The 21,807-nt window shown below is 40.0% G+C and overlaps 1 protein-coding gene across 2 annotated transcripts in view; it reads right to left on the minus strand.

Moving 5' to 3' along the window:
- LOC148507672 (choline/ethanolaminephosphotransferase 1) overlaps positions 1-21,807 on the minus strand; it is a 366,175-nt gene that overhangs the window by 45,418 nt on the left and 298,950 nt on the right. For both annotated transcript variants that reach the window (XM_088445756.1, XM_088445757.1), the window contains one exon: positions 14,102-14,260. In XM_088445756.1, coding sequence (XP_088301882.1) covers positions 14,102-14,260 — 159 coding nt within the window. The remainder of the gene's footprint in view (positions 1-14,101; positions 14,261-21,807) is intronic.

The raw sequence follows: 21,807 nt of genomic DNA on the forward strand, positions 1-21,807 counted from the left end.
CTGTTGTCAGGGACCCAAGGCGAACTGCAAGCAGTTGCGAGTGGGTGCCTGCCGGCAGTCTCCCACGGAGCAGACAGGCAGTGGCAGATGCTGACTGTCTGTCCTCAGTTTCAGTGCAGCAGCACTACTGATAGAAAGCCTAACAGCCCAGAGCATATGGTATACATGACCAGCTCCACTCGGGCACAAGCTAAAACTGGGGCTTGGAGGGGGGTATAGAGGGGGAGGATCTAGTCACACTTATTAAAACTTTAGAGTGCCAGCTCCCACTTAGCACAGTCTATACCCCTCACTGTCTATGCTCTCCAATGTCCCCTAGTGGATGAAGGAGAAATACCTCAACGCGTTTCGTCAAGACACCAATTGGCCAGACTTCATCAGGAGGATATCTAAATGCCCCCTCTAGCCTCCTTATATACATGTGCTTGTAGTACCAATTAACTTAATTGGAGAGAGGTATACACCCTCCACTCATCAGTGCGCATGTGCCCCAGAGGCAGGGATCATGGGAGGATGGTCAATTAATATATAAAATGCAAGTGCGCTTGCGCCCGACTGAACAGTGAGTTTTTTTCTCTGGGAACTCCATATGTAAGAAAGAAACATACTCTGTTCAGAGACCATCAGTACAGGATGTCTCCTATAAAAAGAGGTTTCATAGAAGATGAGGTAGGAGAGGAGGAAAACAGAGAATACAACATAAGAACAAAGAGAAACATGAGATACCAATAGAAAAGCTGGATTTAAATAAACAAGGTATCTTTAAACAAACCCTTTCTGATTCTGATTCTGATATTTCTCTATTGAAAAAAGGTTTATCATTTGCATCTACAGCTCAACCTAATAGCTTTCAGCTATTCACAGATTTAAATAAGTTTGTTCGCAAACTCACTTTAAAGAGACATTTCTTAAAAAAGGATTCCGGAATAATAAAAAATTATGAAAGTAACCCAAAATCTGGTTTAAAACCAACATCAAAATATTACCCACAAGAGTCCAGGAGTAGTCATATTGACACATTTTATGAATCTGTTAAAAGAGACCTATGTGGGGAGAATTTAAAAAAAAATCGAATAAAAGTAATCAAGCAATTTTGAAAAGCATTCTCTCAAAATATTAAAAGCCAATGGAAATTTGGTATTTAAACAAGCGGACAAAGGAGGCGGTCTCATGATTATGGACCGTGAGCATTATGAGAGAGAAGCTTGGAGATTGCTAGGAGATACACACTCTTATCAGCCATATCTAAAGATCCAACACAGAAATTTCTAGATGAATTGGAACCATTATTAAGGAAAGGTTTTAGAGAAAAGATTTTAAATAAAGAGGAGTTTGAATTTTTAAATAAAACAAATCCGGTTATTCCAATTTTAAATTTTTTACCAAAAATTCATAAGCGATTAATTGATCCACCAGGGAGACCGATAATATCGGGAATTGATTCCCTAACGGCAAATACCTCTGAATACGTTGAAGTGTTTTTAAATAAGCTTAGCTCCCCATAAGTTGGGGAGCTAAGTTCATATATTAAAGACACAACTGCAATTTTACAAATTTTAAATGAGGTAACCTGGTTGGAAATTTTAATTGGGCTACCATCGATGTACAATCTTTGTACACATTGATTATTCATGAAAAAAGGGTAGCATCATGTAGAGAATCTTTGGATACAGATCTTTCATTAAGTATGGCACATAAGGATTTTATTTGTGATTGATTGCTTTTATTCTGAAACATAATTATTTAAAATTTTTGGTGAGTTATTTTTTACAAATCTGCAGTACAGCGATCGGTACCGTTTTCGCTCCTAGCTTCGCAAATCTCCATATAGGAAGCTAGGAGCGGAAGTACATTTATGGAGATAACCCTTTTAAAAAGAACATTGTCCTGATTAAAAGATATATTGACAATATATTAATAATCTGGGATGGTACCGCAGAGCATTTTAATTATTTTATGGCGTATTTAAGTTAGAATGATTATAACCTTTCTTTTACTTCCAATTTTAATAAAAATTCTATTGATTTTTTAGATTTAACATTATCCTCATCTAATAATGTAATTAATACTATGAATTTTAGCAAAACTGTAGATTATAACTACGTACATTATAAGAGTGGTCATGCGAAACACTGGAAAGACAACATACCATTTTCCCAATTTTGCAGGATAAAACGTAACTGTAATAATGAGGATACATGCACGAATCAATTATATATTTATAAAAGTAGGTTTGTGGAGAGAGGTTATCCTGATGAAATTACTGAACGAGCTGTGGAAAAAACCCGGAATGTAAAAAGAGAGATATTACAGGAGTATAAGGATAAAAATAAGTCAAATAAAGACCAGGGCCCTCATTCAGAGCCGTACGCTCTGAGCAGAGCACACGCTCTGAATGAGGGCCGGGCTCCATTTTCATGGAGCGTCCTCCTGGACGCTCGTATAGCTGTGGGTCACCACCCACAGGCTATACGAGCGTGCTTCTTGATGGCAGCGATGGTCGAGACCATCGCGACCATCGAATTTGCGAGCCGGAGCCTGCGGTTGAGGTTTTCAACCGCAAGCTCCGGAGTGATTTTGGCTCTATCAGAGCCAAAATCACTCCCACTGACATCACTAGTGATGTCAGTGGGCCGGCTTCTGACGGGAGGCGTTCCCGTGGGAACGCCCCCGTCAGGGAGGCACGCCCCGGCACGCCCACCAAAGGGGGCGTGCTGTCAATCAACATTGACAGCACGCCCCCTTTGATCGGACACAACGAGCGAAGGACTTTCCTTCGCTCGTCGCGTCTGGCGCATGCGCACGACGGAGCTCCCTCCGTCGTGCGCATGCTCAGTGCATAACATCGACCCACTTGCGAGCGGACAGCCGCTCGCGAGTTGGTCTGAATCAGGCCCCAGGTCCTCTTCATTACAGATTTTAATGATCAGTAGAAAAAAATAAAGAAAGTTATTCAGAAACATTGGGGCCTTTTAAAGGATGATCCTATTCTCTCAGAGAAACCTCAGGTGGTTTTTAGGAGGGCCCACAATTTGAAAGACATATTAGCACCCAGCGCTTTACCACTCACAAAGAAACATAATAAAAGTATTTTTGGTATAGAAATATGAGGTTTCCATAAATGTGGGCATTGTATTATATGTAAATTTGTACATCTAATATCAAGTAATTTTTCTAATACAGATAATACTAAGATCTTTAAAATACAAGATTTCATTAACTGTAATACTACATATGTTGTATATCTTCAGAATGTGGTTGCAGAAAAAAGTATGTGAGCAAAACTAAGCGCCCACTAAAGATTCGCCTGCAAGAACATGTGAGAAGTATCAGAAACAAGTTAGATAATCATCCAGTGCCGAGACATTTTTTGAACAATCATAATGCGGATCCCAGTAGCCTGAGGTTTTGTGCAATTGAACATGTACAAATGGTGAATAGAGGTGGAGATTTGGATACTAAATTATTCAAAAGGGAGATGTTCTGGATCTATAATTTGAAAACTTTGATCCCGAATGGTCTAAATGAACAATATGAAATTGCTCCATTTTTATAATAATATGATTGAACATATTTTTAGTTGGGAATTAATCGTATATATATATATATCTATATATATATATATATATATATCTTTTTAGGTTGTCTGTGTATGTATTTTTTAGGATAATTGGGTTATATACTGTATATTTATTGTAACTGGATGTCACTTTAGCCTGTTTTAGATCTACATCTGCTTTGGAATTAACATGGCATCTGCAGCCATGTAAAATTATCATATACAAAATGGCCGCCTCCATATTATATATAGGACTCCGGATCAATGGTGGAGTTCCTATTTATAACTCATTTATTATTCTAATTTGTTATACGAGACACTATGGGGAAGAACTTGAGTTATTTCCATCATTATAAAGCGGTTCCGAGAGATCGCGATTGTCGGATATTAAAAATTAATTTCTCCTGGATAACTGGGACTGATACTAGAGCCCGATATGCCATTGACGTCAGAGACGTGATGCACGTGGAGATCCCATACCCCGGACGTTAATGCGCGGTAAGCGCTGAGCTCCAAAATGGAAGCCATGTGCTTCCAGTGTTTACAGGCGGCGCCCGCACAGAAGGTAAATAATATAATGTTCCTTCAGTCGGGTGCAAGCGCACTGGTATTTTTATATATTGACCTTCCTCCCATGATCCCTGTCTCTGGGGCACATGCGCACTGATGAGGGGAGGGTGTATACCTCTCTCCAATTAAGTTATTTGGTACTACTATCACATTTATATAAAGGGGCATTTAGACATCCTCCTGATGAAGTCTGGCCAATTGGCGTCTTGACGAAACGCGTTGTTATTTCGGGTGTGTGGTGGTCCATATCCTCCTGCTGTTGGCCCGAACCAGATAAGCTGATTATCCTGTTCTTAGATGTATGTTACTACTTTTTTTAATCAAATGTGTTTTTGAGTTTACTACTCATTGGTACCTACTCTATTTTTACCTACAAAATCCATATGAGTGACATGGCGATTAACAGGACAAAATCGTGAAAGTCCTTCTGTGTGCCTATATGCACTTTATTTTCTTATTTTGTGGTTGCCATACTGGTACCAATATTATAAAAATTGCACTGAGCACTGTGTACTTTACACATAGATATATAGGGTGTGCAGATCTGATTACATAAAGGAAATGATTTACGTTAACGGATCACCCTATTTGTTATGTTATCGTTTATTCGAGAAACATCGTTCTACCGGAATAAAGATCCTTATCTGGTTAAACTGATGCATACCTGTCATCACTTTGAATTTCAAGAATAAGCAAAAAATCATCACCTATGAGGAGCACATCATTATTCGTCCTTTGGTAAGCAGATGAAAGGTACTTTTTTGTTATAATTATTTGTAAATTTGAATGCACTATTGGTGGCATCCTTTATTCCTTTATGTTTTGTAGTACTAAATACAGTGTACAACAAATGAATACTTTTAATTTGTTTCCTTTCTAAAAATAGTCATACATTACTAATTTGAGGTCAAGAAAAACTAAAATTATTTCAGAATTTTTTTACTAGCTCTATTTTTTGAGCTACACTACCTGCACTATACTGTATGTACATTAGTAATATAGTCATACTGAAAAGCTATTTTAAAATAATCTGATATTTTCTTGATAGAAAATAAATAACAGTTGTTTTAAGTCAATCAATCACAAATAAGAACACAAAATGCAACAAACATACAGCATACGAAAGTACTATCTAATATAGTGGCCTATTCATGGGGGTGCTTTCTCTTTGCTTGTCACTTGTACTCCTCTTCTGGAGCATCTCTTGTCACTGTCCAACAGTAGTGATTCACCTACCCTGATCTTATATCTTTGTTCCATTGCTGAAATGTCTTGGTGGAATTGCACACTATGCTCGTAACTCAGTGCACCACAGTTATCTTGTGTGGGTAACCCCGTGAATTGCATATATTTGAATAGGGGAGGGGAAAAATAACTGATTAATTTAATTGGGTCATTAGACCCCGCCCCCTCTGCGCGGAAAGCATATTGCTGGTAAGATTCTCTCCATTCTCCCCACTTCACTAGGAATACCCCTACATCGTCATAAATGGGCTATATGTCGGAACTCAGAGCTAACTGAGAGTTTTAAATGTCATATTCATTCTTTGCATGCTGAAATCAATTAGAAGTAACTATTTTCATATCGGAAACATTTTCATTGTTGTGCAGTGATAATAGTCAGAAAAACCTGTTTTTAGTCACCTGGGTGAGTGAGGCACCCATAAATGTATTAGGATGTGTGGACCAACCCCCTTGGAATTTTGTATATTTCGAAGGTAGTGACTGGCTTTTTTTGGCCCAGCACCCCACCCATCTATCCATAGAGGTTTTTAATCAGAGCAAAATGGTTCCTGTCATAATTATTTGTTTTTCAGATGCACAAAGTATGGTAAGTCCCACATTAAAAGTATAAAGTGTTAGGCCGGGTACACACTGCAACGGTATCTGCACTATTTGTCATTTCCAGGCAAATTGGAACTACAAATCGTGTAAACTGAGCAGTGTTTATGCACAATTGCGTGCTTCCGCGGGTTGTACACAATATTTTTTGGTTAGCCGTGCTGCACAGCGAATCAGAAGATATCGTGTACAAGATGCAGTTTGATGAGGGACGGAACAAGATATCATTTCGTTGTTCAGTAAACTGCACAGTGTGAATGGTCTGTCACGGGACAAAGGGAATTCGTCCAGACCATCGCCCCGATTGCCCGTTGCTGTATTGTGTACCCGGCCTTAGTTCCTATCTCAAAACATGAAAACACAGCAGAGGTTCTCTTGAGAATTTTAGTTGCATCCCATCTCAAAGAGCCTTAGTAGTAAAGTTTTTAGAAGGGAGTTTTAAAAGTGATGTTGCCCATAGCAACCAATCAGATTCTAGAAGGTGCTAGTTTACTGTTAAGTACAATCTGATTTGTTGCTATAGGAAACATCACTTTTAAAACTCACTTCTAAAAACTCTCACTTTAGTAAATGTACCCCTATTGTAATTTCAGTCATAGAAGTGTAGCACCTTTTAAATGTAATTGGAATTTAGGGTTTGGAAATTAGTGTATTTAGAAAGTGGTGACTTACTTCCTTTAGCCACACCCATCTACCCTTAGGTGCATTTATTCTGAACAACATGGTTCCTATCAATATAACTTGCATTTCAAAAGGCATAAAGTTTGGTAGGTAGAACATTTAAATTATAAAGTGTTAGTGTAGGTTCCCATTTGAAAGAAGTATCCTTGCTCTGGTAGAATTGCATCCACAATGTGATTAAACCTTGTGTTTACTGTAAAAGTCAGTTTATACAATCTATATTTTTCCAAAGGTTCAGACAGCAAAGGGGGAATCCAATTAGGTGCGAGTTTGCTATATGAACATCGCATGAATGTGCACTCCTGAGAAATGCAAGATACAATTATTCGTGCTACTCGTGACAAGGGTTTGCACATTTTATATAACATGTGACTTGGGAGATGGGCATGAAAAAGTGGGGAAATCATCCTGTACCCCAAAAAAGGGACAACTTTTTTAACAGAATCATAAAGGCTGTTTGTGGGCATAAGGAAAGTATTGGATAATTTTAAATGTGTCAAATGGCTGATTTGTGCAATTTTTGAAAACAAATAAAAAAAAATTCTAGAAAGCAAACTTTTTTCATTCTATCACAATTGAAATAAACGAAAAATGCAAAAACAAAAATAGAAAAAAAATATTTTGTGGTTACTTGAGGCCGCTTTAGATTGAAAAAAAAAATTATTTTTCATTTAGAAAACACTTAACTAAATGTGGGATACCTAAAATAATGAAAAACGAAATTTGAGTCTAATTTAAGGTCATTTACTTAAAATCCAAAAATGACATGTAATTGTCCAATTAAGCTTATTGAAAATTTCCAAATTCCTAATTAGTCATTAAGGGGTAGGGGTCCAAGGACTGTATTCTTTTAAGATAAAGATTTGCCCTACCTTTTCACACTCTCAGGGGTGCACACAAAAACGTGAATTTACTCTGAAAACAAAATGGGAGTTCGGAATTGGATTTCAACTCCTATTAGCAGTGCAAGTTCACTGTGAGAACTGCTCACACAAGGGAACTCGCACCTAATTGGATTGCCCTCATAGTGTCAAAAGCTTGCACCTGCTTCCTGGATTGGGTATTGTATTTTCAGTCAAAGGAGTGTAGCACCTTTAAATGTATTTGGAAATTGGGGTGTGTGGATGTGGTTGGACTGGCCCACAGGGGAAGTCCCTGGTGGGCCCCACAGCCTGATGGCCCCACTCCCTCCTCTAGGGGTGAAGTAGGGTCATGGATGAACTTTGGTGCTTTATTTCTCTCTACGGAACTACACTAAGATTAGCCCTCCTGTTAATCAAAACGGGTAGTGCTGACACACCCCTATCCTTTGCATGTCCTCTCTAATGGTTGGCCAAGTCCATCTGATTTTGCTGGCCACACCCCCTCTGTTGGCTGGCTACACCCCTTAAGCTTGGGTCCCCACCATTGCATTCTCTGGTGGGCCCTTCGTGCACCAGTCCAATACTGTGTGTGGACCAACCCTCCATGAAATTTAAATTAAAATAATGACAGGCAAACTTTCTGAAACACATAACTAATTACTGCATACTTTCTAGAGGCTACATTTGAATCTTGCAGTGTATTTTTTCTTGCTGAACAATCCTTTGTTAAATTGTATATCACATATATATATTATACATACACATACATATAATACGGAATCATTTTGCCTTGACTGAGATAATTAAACCTTTGATTTTTGATGGTTCAATGTACGCAAACTTTGTCTAAGGCACAAATTATTAAAAATATTGTATAATTAATTTAATTTCTTTACACAAACTTTGCTTGAGCCACAAAATTATTGAAACTATTGTATAAAATTACCTGCAGGCCGAGTGTATAAGGTATATATAATACATAAATGCATTCTGTGTGTATATTGGGGTCCCATTCCCAAGATATTTCATTATGATATGCAAATATTCCAAAATATGGAATATTCCATTATCCAAAATACCCCTAGCCCCAAGCATTTTGGATAAGGGAGACTCAACCTGGATAGAGATATATATATATATATATATATATACAAACATGTAGAGGGGCACTCAAGGATCCAATAGATGTAATTGCCGTGGTGCCTTCCTAAGGTAAGTATATCCAACGAATGTCCATAACCAATGGACCAGGCGGCACTCAAACGGACTTGTCAAATGTGCAAAAATGGTTTTATTATACCAACGTTTCAAAGCCTCAATGGCTTTTTCCTCAGGGTGTAAAAAGAGCAAACAAACAGTGCTTACCTTAAATAGTGTATGCATCCAACAGTGACCCAGTCAGAACTCGTGTCTGGCCTTGGTCCCGGCATGGATGACGTCATGTGCGGCACGTGTAAGTACACGCGCCTGTAACTAAGGCAACTCCGGACGCTGTCCACACTTATCAAAAAGACTCTCTATACATACCGCGGCGTCTTAGGGCCACGCGCCGGGGGGGACAAAACAAAAGGAGCCACTCGGTCCCAAAAGAAAATTTTTTTATCTATAATCTTTCTTCCAGAGTCTTTAGTCACTCAGAATTGGAAGTGTTTAACCTTGGTTTATCTTTTGTTCCTACCAATAAACATCGAGATCTAGAGTGGAAAGTGGAGAATTATCGTTTTGCAAGATCATTACGACTTAAAGAATATTTTCAGGATAAACCTTCAGCAGAGACAGCACCACATATGTCAAACATTTCCTTTCGAAATAATACCTCCAACTTTGACCCTTTCTCCCAAAATTCTTCAATTAAGACTTTCACGATTGATGGACGATTCAGTAGTGAAGTATAATTCTTTACAACCAAAAAAAAAATACCATAATATGACTCTGAAGCAACAACAAGCACTGAATAACATTAAACAATATGATATTATTATTCGCCCGGCGGATAAGGGCGGGGCTATCTTCATTCAGAATACTAGTGACTATATACTTGAACTGGATGCACAACTTTCAGACGGAAACACATATGAAAAATCACCGCATGACCCTACGGAACTATATAAAAAGGAATTGGATATGGTCTTGGACAATGCAGTACAACACGGGCTTTTAAATCAGAAGACAGTGGATAAATTAAAACAACCTTTTCCAAAAATTCCTATAATATATACTCTGCCTAAAATTCACAAAAATAAGGACAGGCCACCAGGCAGGCCCATTATATCAGCTAACAGGTCTCTATTTCAGCCCATTGCTAAGTTCCTGGACAATCTGATCCAACCATATGTTACCATCAAACCATCCTATTTAAAAGATACTTCCACCTTACTATCATTGATTCAAAATTTAGGCAGGTTGCAAGATAATGTTAGTCTATGCACTCTGGATGTACATAGCCTATATACGGTTATTCCGCATCAGGAGGGTTTGGATATGGTGGAATCGTTTTTATGTGACTGTCTGTTTGACAAATTGGACATTAAGTTGTTCATTCGGTTACTGGAATTAACATTAAGAAGGAATTACTTTATGTTTAAGGGGATTTATTACTTACAAAAAAGCGGATGTGCGATGGGTTCAAATGTCTCTCCAGCATTTGCAAATATTTATATGTTTGCCCAAGATCACAAACTATTTTTGTCACATCCTAATATCACACAGGACATATTACTATATACTAGATATATAGATGACCTGCTGATAGTCTGGAAGGGGGATGAATCAAAATTAACATTAAATTCTCCTTTGAAATTAGTTACAACAACATACATTTCCTCGATGTTAACCTTACTATAAAAGACAATTATATTGTGACGTCAGTGTATCTGAAAGACACTAATAGAAACACCCTTCTGGTAGCTAATAGTTTCCATCCTCCGGCACTAAAAACGGGTCTGGCTAAATCCCAAATGTATCGGGTTGCTTGCATAACTAGCGATAGAAATATGGTAGAACCAGAATTGGACAAAGTGGTGTGCAAGTTTGCAGAAAGGGGATATAATCAACAAGTACTGTTAAAACAAAAGAGTGAAGTATTAAAATTATCGAGAGAACAATTACTTAGTGCCAAAAAGAAACAAACTACTCAGTCACATATTCCGTTTGTCACAGAGTTTACTTTGACGAGCCCTGTCATTTCCAAAGCGGTGAGGTCCTTGTGGCCAATAATTACTACTGACAAAGATCTATCATGTTTACATACTACCAAACCTTTAATTAGTTACAAGAGGGGACGTAACTTAAAGGATATGCTAGTGAAAACTGACATTACTCCTCTAGTAGCACGTGACCAACTCACTATGCATAAAAAACCAGGTTGCTATAGGTGTCCATCATGTGTCACTTGTGGTTACCTAGAGGTTGGTTCCTCCTTTAAACATCCACATTCAGGTAAAAAATTTTATATTAACTATGTGCTTTCTTGTACATCGAAATTCGTAGTATATTTAATTACTTGCCCATGTGGTTTAAGTTATGTTGGGCAGACTACCAGAATGTTTAAAGAGCGTATGGCCATGCATCGCTCGTCTATTAGAGCAACCCTCAATGGTAAAGAGTCGGACCAACCGGTAGCTCGGCACTTTAAGCAATCTGGCCATTCTTTGGCCAGGTTACGGTACAAAATTATAGATCATTTACCTCCGCTACCTAGAGGAGGGGATAGAGCAAAAAAGCTTTTACAGGTGGAGACCAGATGGATACACCTTTTGGAAACCATATATCCAAAAGGCCTTAATGAGAAAACCACGTGGAATGTATTTATTTAATGATAATATGTTGCAATATTGCTGACTTTTGTCTATATTTAATATAGTTTACCATTATGGAAACGTTCAGTATATAGTATATATCCACAGAGATAAGGGACCTAGCTATCCATCTTATTCATGACAATTTCATTGTTTTTATCTACTCACTTTACCATATTTTATTTAATATGTAATGTTTATTTATATATTTCTGTCACTCAATGATTTTCTATGTGTTTATACATAGTCGTACATTCCTTATTCACTATTGTCATACTTGGTGTTTCCTCCCCAGACGTGGTATGTATAGAGAGTCTTTTTGAGAAGTGTGGACAGCGTCCGGTGTTGCCTTAGTTACAGGCGCGTGTACTTACACGCTCCGCACATGACGTCATCCATGCCGCGACCCCGTGACGGAGGCCGGACACGAGTTCTGACTGGGTCACTGTTAGATGCATACACTATTTAAGGTAAGCACTGTATATTTGTTCTTGTTACACCCTGAGGAAAAAGCCATTGAGGCTTTGAAACGTTGGTATAATAAAACCATTTTTGCACATTTCACAAGTCCGTTTGAGCGCCGCCTGGTCCATTGGTTATGGACATTCGTTGGATATATATATACATATATATCTCAAACAAATGCCCTCACTTTGCACTATTTTTAAAAAATAATAAAGATCTAGAGTATACCAAATAATACAATAGATAGCTGCACCTTTCTCTTAACTCTGTGAGACAGATATACAATACATAGTAACACAAAAAGAAAAAAGGCGCTCACAGACACATATTAAATACGAAAATTTATAAAACCAGATGTAGTACAGTTAATATAAGTAGCAATCTAAATGCTCAAATGAAAAGTCCTAGATGAAGAAATCGATGGTAGATTCTTTTTCTCTCAAGAATATTCTTATTATTGAGTCCTTGTTGATCTTTATGGTTCAAAATGACATTAGAGGAAAAGGATACACCGTTCTCAAGGAATACGATTGTTCTTTGTAGTCTCACTGAAAGATACCCTTACACCAGAATACACCCAAACAAAGAGGGCCAGGATTGTCACTATCAGTAATAAATAAGAAACTTCCTCAGTCAAACAGTAGCTGCTATCTGAAGGAGTGTGATGCAAGATTGTGTATAAGTGCACTACATCTACGGATTAAAAATCTGTTGAGCTGAGTGTGCTCATTTACTTCGTCTCCTATAAACTGATCTGAGATCACCTGATTATTGTGCTGTGATTCTCTCCGATTAAAGTTAAGGCTGTTGGTTCAGTGTTACGATGATGTACCCCTGATGAAGCTCCGCTTAGGAACGAAACGAGTTGGGTTTCCATCTATATTTATGTAACACTTGATGTAAGCAATTTCATACAGAAACTACTGCTTTTATAAAATAAAACATTATTTTATAGTATTTTTGAGGAAGTTTCTTATTTATTACTGATAGTGGCCATCCTGGCCCTCTTTGTTTGGGTGTATTCTGATGTAAGGGTATCTTTCAGTGAGACTACAAAGAACAATCGTATACCTTGAGAATGGTGTATGCATTTCCTCTAATGTCATTTTGAACCATAAATTTCAACAAGGACTCAATAATAAGAATATTCTTGAGAGAAAAATAATCTATCATCTATTTCTTCATCTAAGACTGTTCATTTGAGCATTTAGATTGCTACTTACAGTATATTAACTGTACTGCATCTGGTGTTATAAATTGTCGTATTTAATATGTGTCTGAGCACCCTTTTTATTATATATAAATATATATATATATATATATATATATATTACTTGAAAGACACACAATGTAAACTGTATAAACTGAGAAAGCGCTGGTGAATCTAAATATGTGTATATAATGCGGTCATAAAAAAGTAAATGAGAATAATGCAATAAGGTATACTCATGGAATGATAAATAAATGAATGCGAATGAAGTGGCACTAAATATTAAATAGATTATAACACAATATGCATATATGTTTATTATAGATCTCCTGTATGGGTATGGCAATTGGTGCCTGCGGGTTCCCTAGCTTACCCTAACCTCTGCTGTCAGTCCGCCGGTTCTTCTCCTCACGCACGTAGCAGTTATTATGAGCGGTAGTGCAGCCAGTACCTGAATTCTCCCAACAGTCAAGCCGTCTTCTCTGCAAGCACTGCGCTGCCACCGTCTGGACTGTGCTACCAAGTCTGGACTACCATAGTGCTAAGTGACGCCAGACAGCCAGAGCCACGCTCATTACAACTGGCACCGGCACAAACTTTGAGTGCATGGGGATCAAGCAATCCATCTGCATGCTTGCACACAAGACAGCTTGACTGTTGGGAGGATCCAGATGCCAGCTGCACTGCCTCTCATAACTGCTATGTGCGGAAGGTGAAGAACTAGAGGACAGATGGTAAGTTAGGGAAAGTCACCTGTGTCCCTGCATGGACCAGCAGCCACCACAGTCCCTGCATGGACGAGCAGGCACCACTTACCCATACAGGAGATATATGCATAATGTGCTTATAAGCTATTATTGCCACTTCATTCTCATCAATTTTTTTATTGTTGCATGATTTTATCTTGTTACATTCACTTTTTATGGCCGCATTGTATACGCATATTTAGATTCACCAACGCTTTCTCTGTTTATATATATATCCTGCTTATTTAAGCATTGTTTAAAATAAAGCTGCTTTTTACATACAGGTGCACTTGGTTTTAACCTTACACAATGTAAACTGCACAATGTAAACTACAAAAAGTGGTGATTATATAAAGTTTACTTCTTACCACTAATTTGTTTGTCACTTTTGCAGAAACAAATCCAAATGCAAGAATGTAAAGGCAAGGGTGCTTTTCAAATAGCTGTATAGCAGATTTCTTGTGAATCATAGTGGCTAAGATAATGACAGTGCCAATATGTAGCATTGGAGACAGTACACTGGTACCCTGGAAAAAAACATAGTAATAAAGTAGACATATGTACTTCCTTAAAAACAAACCAAAGGTTTATTTCAGAATAAAGGTACATTTACAATCATGTGATCATAAACTGCTTCCCATTAATTAGCATTACACTATAGCAAAAGCTTCATTTATTGCAATTTATTCTGAGATGGTCATGTGTAACTAATGAGAAGTGATGTTCATTTATATAATAAAATTGACTGCTGATAAAATTTATGTTATCATGCTGGCATTTAGTAATAGTTGATCTAACCTCTCCTACCTGTGTCATAGATGCATAAGAGAAAGTGAGAGGCCAGTGAGAAAGAGAGAAGAAAGATATGTGAGGAGGAAGGAAAGAGATGCAGAGAAAGAGAGGTGGTGAGGGTGGAGACAGAGAAAAAAAAACAGGCAATGCTTGGTATTACAGCTATTTTCTCATACTTTGAGCAAGATTCCATTTAGTTCACATAATGAGTACAAGAGGAGTAGACTGCAGATGATGGAAATGGCATAGCAAGGGAAAGCATGCGAGAAGAAAATAAGAGGATATGAATTTAAATGACAGGAGGTCACAGGGGATGTAGAATACCTAGAAGCTTATACATTTCCTTATTCTCTTAGATGGATGCATATTTATTCATTTGTTTGAAATTCAGCATCCTTCAGCTTTCTATGTATGAGTATTAACAGTATAATTATTTTTATTAATAATAAACTTTATTTATAGAACGCCACAGGTGCTCTGCAGCGTCATACAGAGGGCAACGCAATAAGACAGTACAGTATAATACAGTGGACAAGTAACAATTAGCACTACAAATCTCAACATAGCCACTGATGCAAGGGGTTCAAATTAAATATTCAGCATGAGCTGAAACCTCTAGCATTGGGACAGGCACATAAAATGGGTCTAGGTTGTAGAAGTAGGGTCCGAGTAGGTGTAAATTGTAGTTGATGTGCACAAAAAGTAGGTAATGAAAACAGGAGGGAGCAGGGCCCTGCTCATAGAGCTTACAGTCTAAAAGGAAGGGGGAGACAAACGGAAGAAATAAGGAGTGAGTCAGTGTATAGGGAGCTAAGGGCAGGAGCAGTGGTGAGAGATTTGGAAAGTGCAAAAGGGTGAGCTAGACTACGTGGTAACATGGTTAAGTAGTGGACAGATATGTTTTTATGAACAGGTGGGTTTTCAGTGCTCACTTGAAACAATGCAGGCTGGGGTTAGTCTGATGGAACAAAGGAGATCATTCCAATGGTGGGGGACAGCATGGAAGAAATCTTGGATTCTGGAGTGAGATGTGGTAATCAGAGGGTAGTAAGGCAGCTGGCTGACTGGAGAGGGCAGGAGGTAGTGTGTGAGGAGATGTAGGGAACTGTAGAGTTGGAGAGGACCATGTACGTTATGTTTAGGAGTTTGAAAAGGATTCTGTACGGGATGGGGAGCCAGTGAAGGTATACAGTAGGTAGAGAGGTGAGGCAGATGTGGAGTGGCAGGAGAGCAACATGAATCTAGCTGCAGCATTGAGTTCAGAAAGGAGAGGAGTGTCATTGGAAAGCAAAAATGTCTGCTGAAAGCCATGTTTTGAACACAAGATATGGCCCATGCGCTGTGGAGTTGATATGTACTAAACAGATTCAATGTGGTCGTGTGGGGTAGTCAATCCCACTGGATAAAATAATATATGGAAGCTAATGGCATTGCAACTTCTCCTGTGATTGTGCCAAAATCAGGAGATCGTCTAGATATGGCAATATTCTGACTCCCTGTCGTCTGAGATGGGTCATCATGACTACGATTATCTTGATGAATACCCGGGGGGACTGTGGCAAGCCTGAAGGGTAAAGCCTGAAACTGAAAGTGTTGTTGATATACTTCCAGCCTGAGAAAGGCTTGGTGAGATTTTTTATATCTAGGGCAGTGTTGGCTAACCTTGACACTCCAGCTGTTATGGAACTACATAACCCAGCATGCACTGCTACAGTTTTGCTATTAGGGCATGCTAAAACTGTGGCAGGGCATGCTGGGATATATAGTTCCACAACAGCTGGAGTGTCAAGGTTAGCCAACACTGATCTAGGGAGACCATGAAGTCCCCATACTTCATTGCCAATACAATTGTCCGCAAAGTTTCTATCCGAAATTTGGGTACTTTGATAAATCTGTTGCGAGATTTCAGATTCAATATTTGGCGGTGTGACCCATTGGGCTTTTGAACTAGAAACATAATTGCATAATACCCCCTGCCCTGTTGTGTCATGGGGACAGGGACTATAACCCCCGATTCCAGCAGGGCTCCTATAGACTCCCAGTAGGCCGTAGCCCTGACCGGGTCTATGGGAAGAGTTGTGCCCACAATGAGGGGGGTGCCTGATTAATGTGATGCCATACCCCTGAGAGACCAGCTCTCGTAGCCAGGCATCTGTAGTGGTCTGATGCCATGCCTGAGTAAACTGCAACAGTCGGCCCTCCACCCTGACATCCTTCAGGGGGAGGCCTGTCCCATCAAACTGTGGGCTTACCATCTGGTTTGGAAGAAGGGCGTTTAGCTGCCCAAGACCCCTTGGACTGTGCCCTCTTGCCACTTTGCTTGGCCGAGGACTGTTTCCTTGTCCTATTTGGCAGACGAAAGGACTGGTATGGCTGCCTCTTAGAGGTAGATGTGGATGGTAACTCCGCAGCCCTTGGTGTTGCCAGGGAAGTCATTATCTCATCCAAACCTGCACCAAACAGTACTTTCCCTGAGAATGGTAAATATTCTAGTGCCTTCTTGGACCCTGCATCTGCCTTCCTAGTCTTGGGCCAAAGAGATCTTCTGGCTGCCACTGAGTTGGCCGAGATTCTGGATGCTAAAACACCTGTGTCAATCCCTGCTTCCACCATATACATATATGCTTCTTGTAATTGACCAAGAAGAGACCACTGCTCTCTAGATAGGTCCCCATGAACATCTCTAGTGCCTTATTCCAGCCCTCCATCACCTTTGCCACCCTGGCCACAGCCGTAGCTGGCCTGGTAACAGCTCCTGACAACAAAAATAATGATTTTAGATGATTATCAACCTTTCTGTCCATGGCATCTGTTAAGGAGGATGCTGCAGGAATAGACAATGTAGCACTTTTGACCAATGTGGTCACATGTGCATCTACTGTATGTGGAAGTTCCCATTTGCTACATGTTCCTGGAGCAAATGGGTATTGAGAGGTCAAATTCTTAGTGGCTGAAAATGCTTATTAAGAGTCTCCCAAGCTTCCGCCATAAAATGCGTCAGTTGTCCTCACCTAGGAAAATAGTCTTTAGCCACCGCCTGGCATCTAAAAACTATCTCATCATCTGTTAGAGCAGCTTCCTCTATCGCTTTTATGTTGAGGCTAGTTCTAACCCCTCTAACCAGAGAGGAAACATCCACAACCTGATAATCCTCTATTTCAGAGGTTGATTCAGAACTCTATTTTTTCAGAGTCTGACGAGGTAGTTGAGTCAATATGTGACACCTGACGAGACCTTTTCTCCTTATTATGCCACTGCTTCTTTATCCCCACTGGAATCTCTACCTGTGGAGAGACAGAGGATGGCAACACACTCTGGCTAGAGTGAGCCGCAGAATAATCCCTACAGGGATTCATGGGAGGCATATATACAGGATGCATATGCTGTGGGTACCCTACAGCCTGATGCACTGCCTGTTGGGGTCTGTACCTCAGTGGCTTGCCTATAAAGATAGGACAACACCTGAGGCGTGATAGTAACCACCTGTGGCTCCATTACTAGTACAGATGCATTAGATATATGCAAAAAAAACTTGCTACATCTGCTACGTATTCCATCCACATCCTGAACTGACAGACTTGTAGAACAGAATTTACAAGATAGACCCACTGGTCTTTCATCATTACCTTCAGACATGATATAAATCAATGTTCATAAGGTACACTGTATACAATTAACAAAGTGAATTTTTTTATCACCCGCATCACACCCTCAGATGGATGAGGATGGATGAGGAGAAAAACACAGTGATAGCTTGAAAACAGGTAGTGTACAAGCAGCAGTAGCTAGCATATAGTCACATACAATGCATGAAAAATACAGTAAATTTGAACTCTGATCAACTAGCCAGCCCCAGAGGGTTAATGGTAGGATATAGAGCACACTATATGCCAAACCTGACGGAGAGGGATATAGGGAGACGGACCAGCCTCAGAGAAAGCACACTCCAAGAATGCTAACTACACATGTCTTGACCACGAGGCAGCCCTTTTATGCCAGACAACAGAGTTCCCACCGGAAGTTTAGTCTGGGTGGAGGAGCAGCCGGGGGAGCACCTATCTCCCCTCGGCTGTGATTCTCGATTGGCCGGGTACGCTGCACTACAAGACGGGAGGACACAGACTAGTGCATTCTAGCGTGTCCAGACCCCCATCCCCGGCACCTAGGGAGGAGTCGTTCTGCACACACAGCCCGACCTCCGATGCGTCTCTCACCGGAGGTAAGGGACTGTTTTGAGCACCTTACCTTCTGTTCTCCGATCGCAGTCCCAGGCCCCAGCCTAAGCCACTACCCAGCCCAGCTGAGGCCTGCCGGAAATCTAGTGGCACAAGGCGGATGCTGGTGTTGCTGGCTCGGCGGAGGTAGTAGGAGTCGCAGTGCGGGCATCGCATTCAGAGCCTATACCGCTAAACTCTAGAAGTAACAAAAAATAAAAAGGATTGGGACTGTCTGAGCAGTCCCACTGTTCAAACAGGTGCATCTTGCTGCACCAAATGAAACAACTGAATGCCTGTGGCTGGGGGCGGGGTATATAGGGAGGGGGACCAGTGCATGCTGGGAGATCCAAAGGTTTGGTGCATTGGATGTAATCCAACTATATCTCCCAAGGTAGTTCCTGTGGACCCTATGGAACCCGAAGAAGAAATGGGAGTTATCAAGAGCCAGGGGGTGTGAGATAGGCAGGATTTCAGTCAAAGTCCATACCCTTGAGACAGAAGACTGCCCCTATGAGGATATGTAATTTCTATTGCATGATTGCCAAAGAGTCGCTGTTAAGTTTCACAATAAAAAAATGTAACCAAGTGTTTGTGATGAAACGCATCTATTGCAAATTACGTTTATCAGCTATTGATAAGACAGTAGTGGTGAGAGACACACTGACACTAATATCCAGTGAGCAGTCAAATATGGCAATGCACAACAGCTTTGCATCCACAACAGACAAACTGAATGGGGAATTACTGTTTGATAAAAGTGAACAACAAAGGAAAATTTGGGATGTAAACACTTTCTTTTATATTGCAGAAAAAACGATTGTAAGTAATTAGAAAGAATAGATCCCAGTGTATTTCCTGACTAAACCTTATCAGTCAATGGTTTTGAATCAGCTTATAGATCCACAGTCACCAATAGCAATTACCAGAGCTGACATGTCGATTGCTGGAGAGTTTAAAGCAGAGGAATAAATTGTCCATAACAAGGAGAAGCAAAATCAGACTTTGGTACATGGACAATGGTACTTACAAGAAAAGATACACAAGAAATCACAAGGCCCTTAAGTTGTAACCATTATGCTTGCTAGGTTATTTTAAGTTTAAACCATTGTTGCCAACGATACCAGGACTGGATAATGGTGCTGCCTGCACCAACACAGTACTTTTATGGACTCTTGCTGCGGCAATGCAGCCCTCTTTTCAGACTGTCAGACAGACAAGTGAAGAATAGGAGCTAATCCTACTGCAAATAGGTGGGGGACCAGTTCAGGTGGCAGATTATTTATTACAGGTGCAACAGCTAAATACCTGGTTCACAAATGGATCAGCCACACTGACATCGCTAGGGTGCTGCTGGACAGCAGCAGACTTCCAGCCAGTTACACAGGAACTGTTGCATGCGAGCAGTGAAGTTGGATCAAGCCAATATGCAGAACTGCGGGCTGTGCTGATAGTGCTGAAAGAAACCAACATGGAATCAGAACAACTGGCAAGTCCACGGCAAAGTAATCTGGGGTGGCACGGGCCTGTTACACAAAATTTGAAATCAATGCAACCGTAGGCCTGTGTCGGTGGGCCAAGTCAAAGCCCACACTGGACTACTGTAGATGGCAATGAAGTTTCGGATGCACTGTTTCAATTCAGAACAGTGGAGCTTACTCCTGAAAAATAAATAGAACTGAACAATCTGAGAGAATGGACGCATGCACAGTGTGGACGCAGAGGTGCAGAAGGCAGGTATGCCTGGGCTCAGAGAAAAAAAATTCCCATGACACAGCTGTTCTGCAAGAGAAATCATGGAAGAATGTGAAACAGGTCAGCTGTTGAACAATAGGAAAAGGTCAACTGAAGACATGGGCTCTATATACAGAGGAGAACGAGCAGGAAAGGTGTGGCAGATGGATTTCATTGACCCTATGCCCACTGGACATGGGAAGTCAAATTCTGCTGCACTGCGGTGGACACCTGCTCTGTGGTGCTTTACGTTTACCCATCCATACATGCTGATACACATGCCTATAGCCCGAGTAGTGTGCAATTCATCGCAGACACAGCGCTAATTGTGCAATGACATTGGATGCAAGGACTTGTGAGCCATGAAAGAGCTGAAGTTCCATTCCAGAAAGCCTTATTCCAAACCACGGACAGAAATATTGCAGAAAACTGTTACATTTCCAAACAGTTGACAATTGGGCCTACCTTACTTGTTACTGGAGAAGGCCTAATAGACTGTGAGATAATAATTACACAAGAATCAGCTGCAATGAGCAACCAACTTGATGAAAAGATTACCTTTGAGGCAACTGAAGCAGAATAACCCTTCTTACAAATGGGGAAAGGTCCGGCGAATGTTGCAGAACTATAAACCAAGCCTGATGAAGAACAGAAGAAACTTGTGCGCTTTACAGATGAATCTTTGCACATTAAAAAGGCAGAAGCTGGACAGCTATAGCCTATTGCTGAAACAATTTTGAAGTTTTCACAAAGACACTGGATGGTCATTTGTATTTTCTTATTATCCACAAAACTGCCAGTGTGAATGAGTGAATGTTTTGTTTAGGGAATTGAAAAGTTCAAAGTTATACATCAATTAGATATTACAGTAAGTTGTATATAATTTATTAAAGAATAGTAGCTAATTAAAGCAAATGTTTATTCTGATTTAGCAGGAGTATGTATACAGGGTATAAGGTGTAGATTTTGCCGTCCTGCAAATAAACTGAAAAATTAGAGTTATGGTAGACTTACATGGATAACTTTTTCTTCGAGGTCCATACAGTCCACAGGTATACTATGGGGTAATATGGTTGGAGAGATCCAGGCACTAAAGAGTTAAAGCTTTCAGCTCGCAGGATGCCCTGGGTCCTCCTTCATATATACCCCAAGCCTAAGACAGGTGAAGGAAACAGGAGAAGGAAGAACAATCGTACACCAGAAACACTCTCACAAAATGAGGGAAAAATAACCCAATGAACCCAATTGCGTCAGAGTAGGTGCCCTGTGGACCCTATGGACCTTGAAGAAAGAGTTATCAAGGTAAGTCTATCATAACTCTAATTTTCTTCTAC

The sequence above is a fragment of the Taudactylus pleione genome, unplaced genomic scaffold, assembly GCF_031769625.1.
Source record: "Taudactylus pleione unplaced genomic scaffold, aTauple2 ptg000387l, whole genome shotgun sequence".
Lineage (NCBI taxonomy): Eukaryota > Metazoa > Chordata > Amphibia > Anura > Myobatrachidae > Taudactylus > Taudactylus pleione.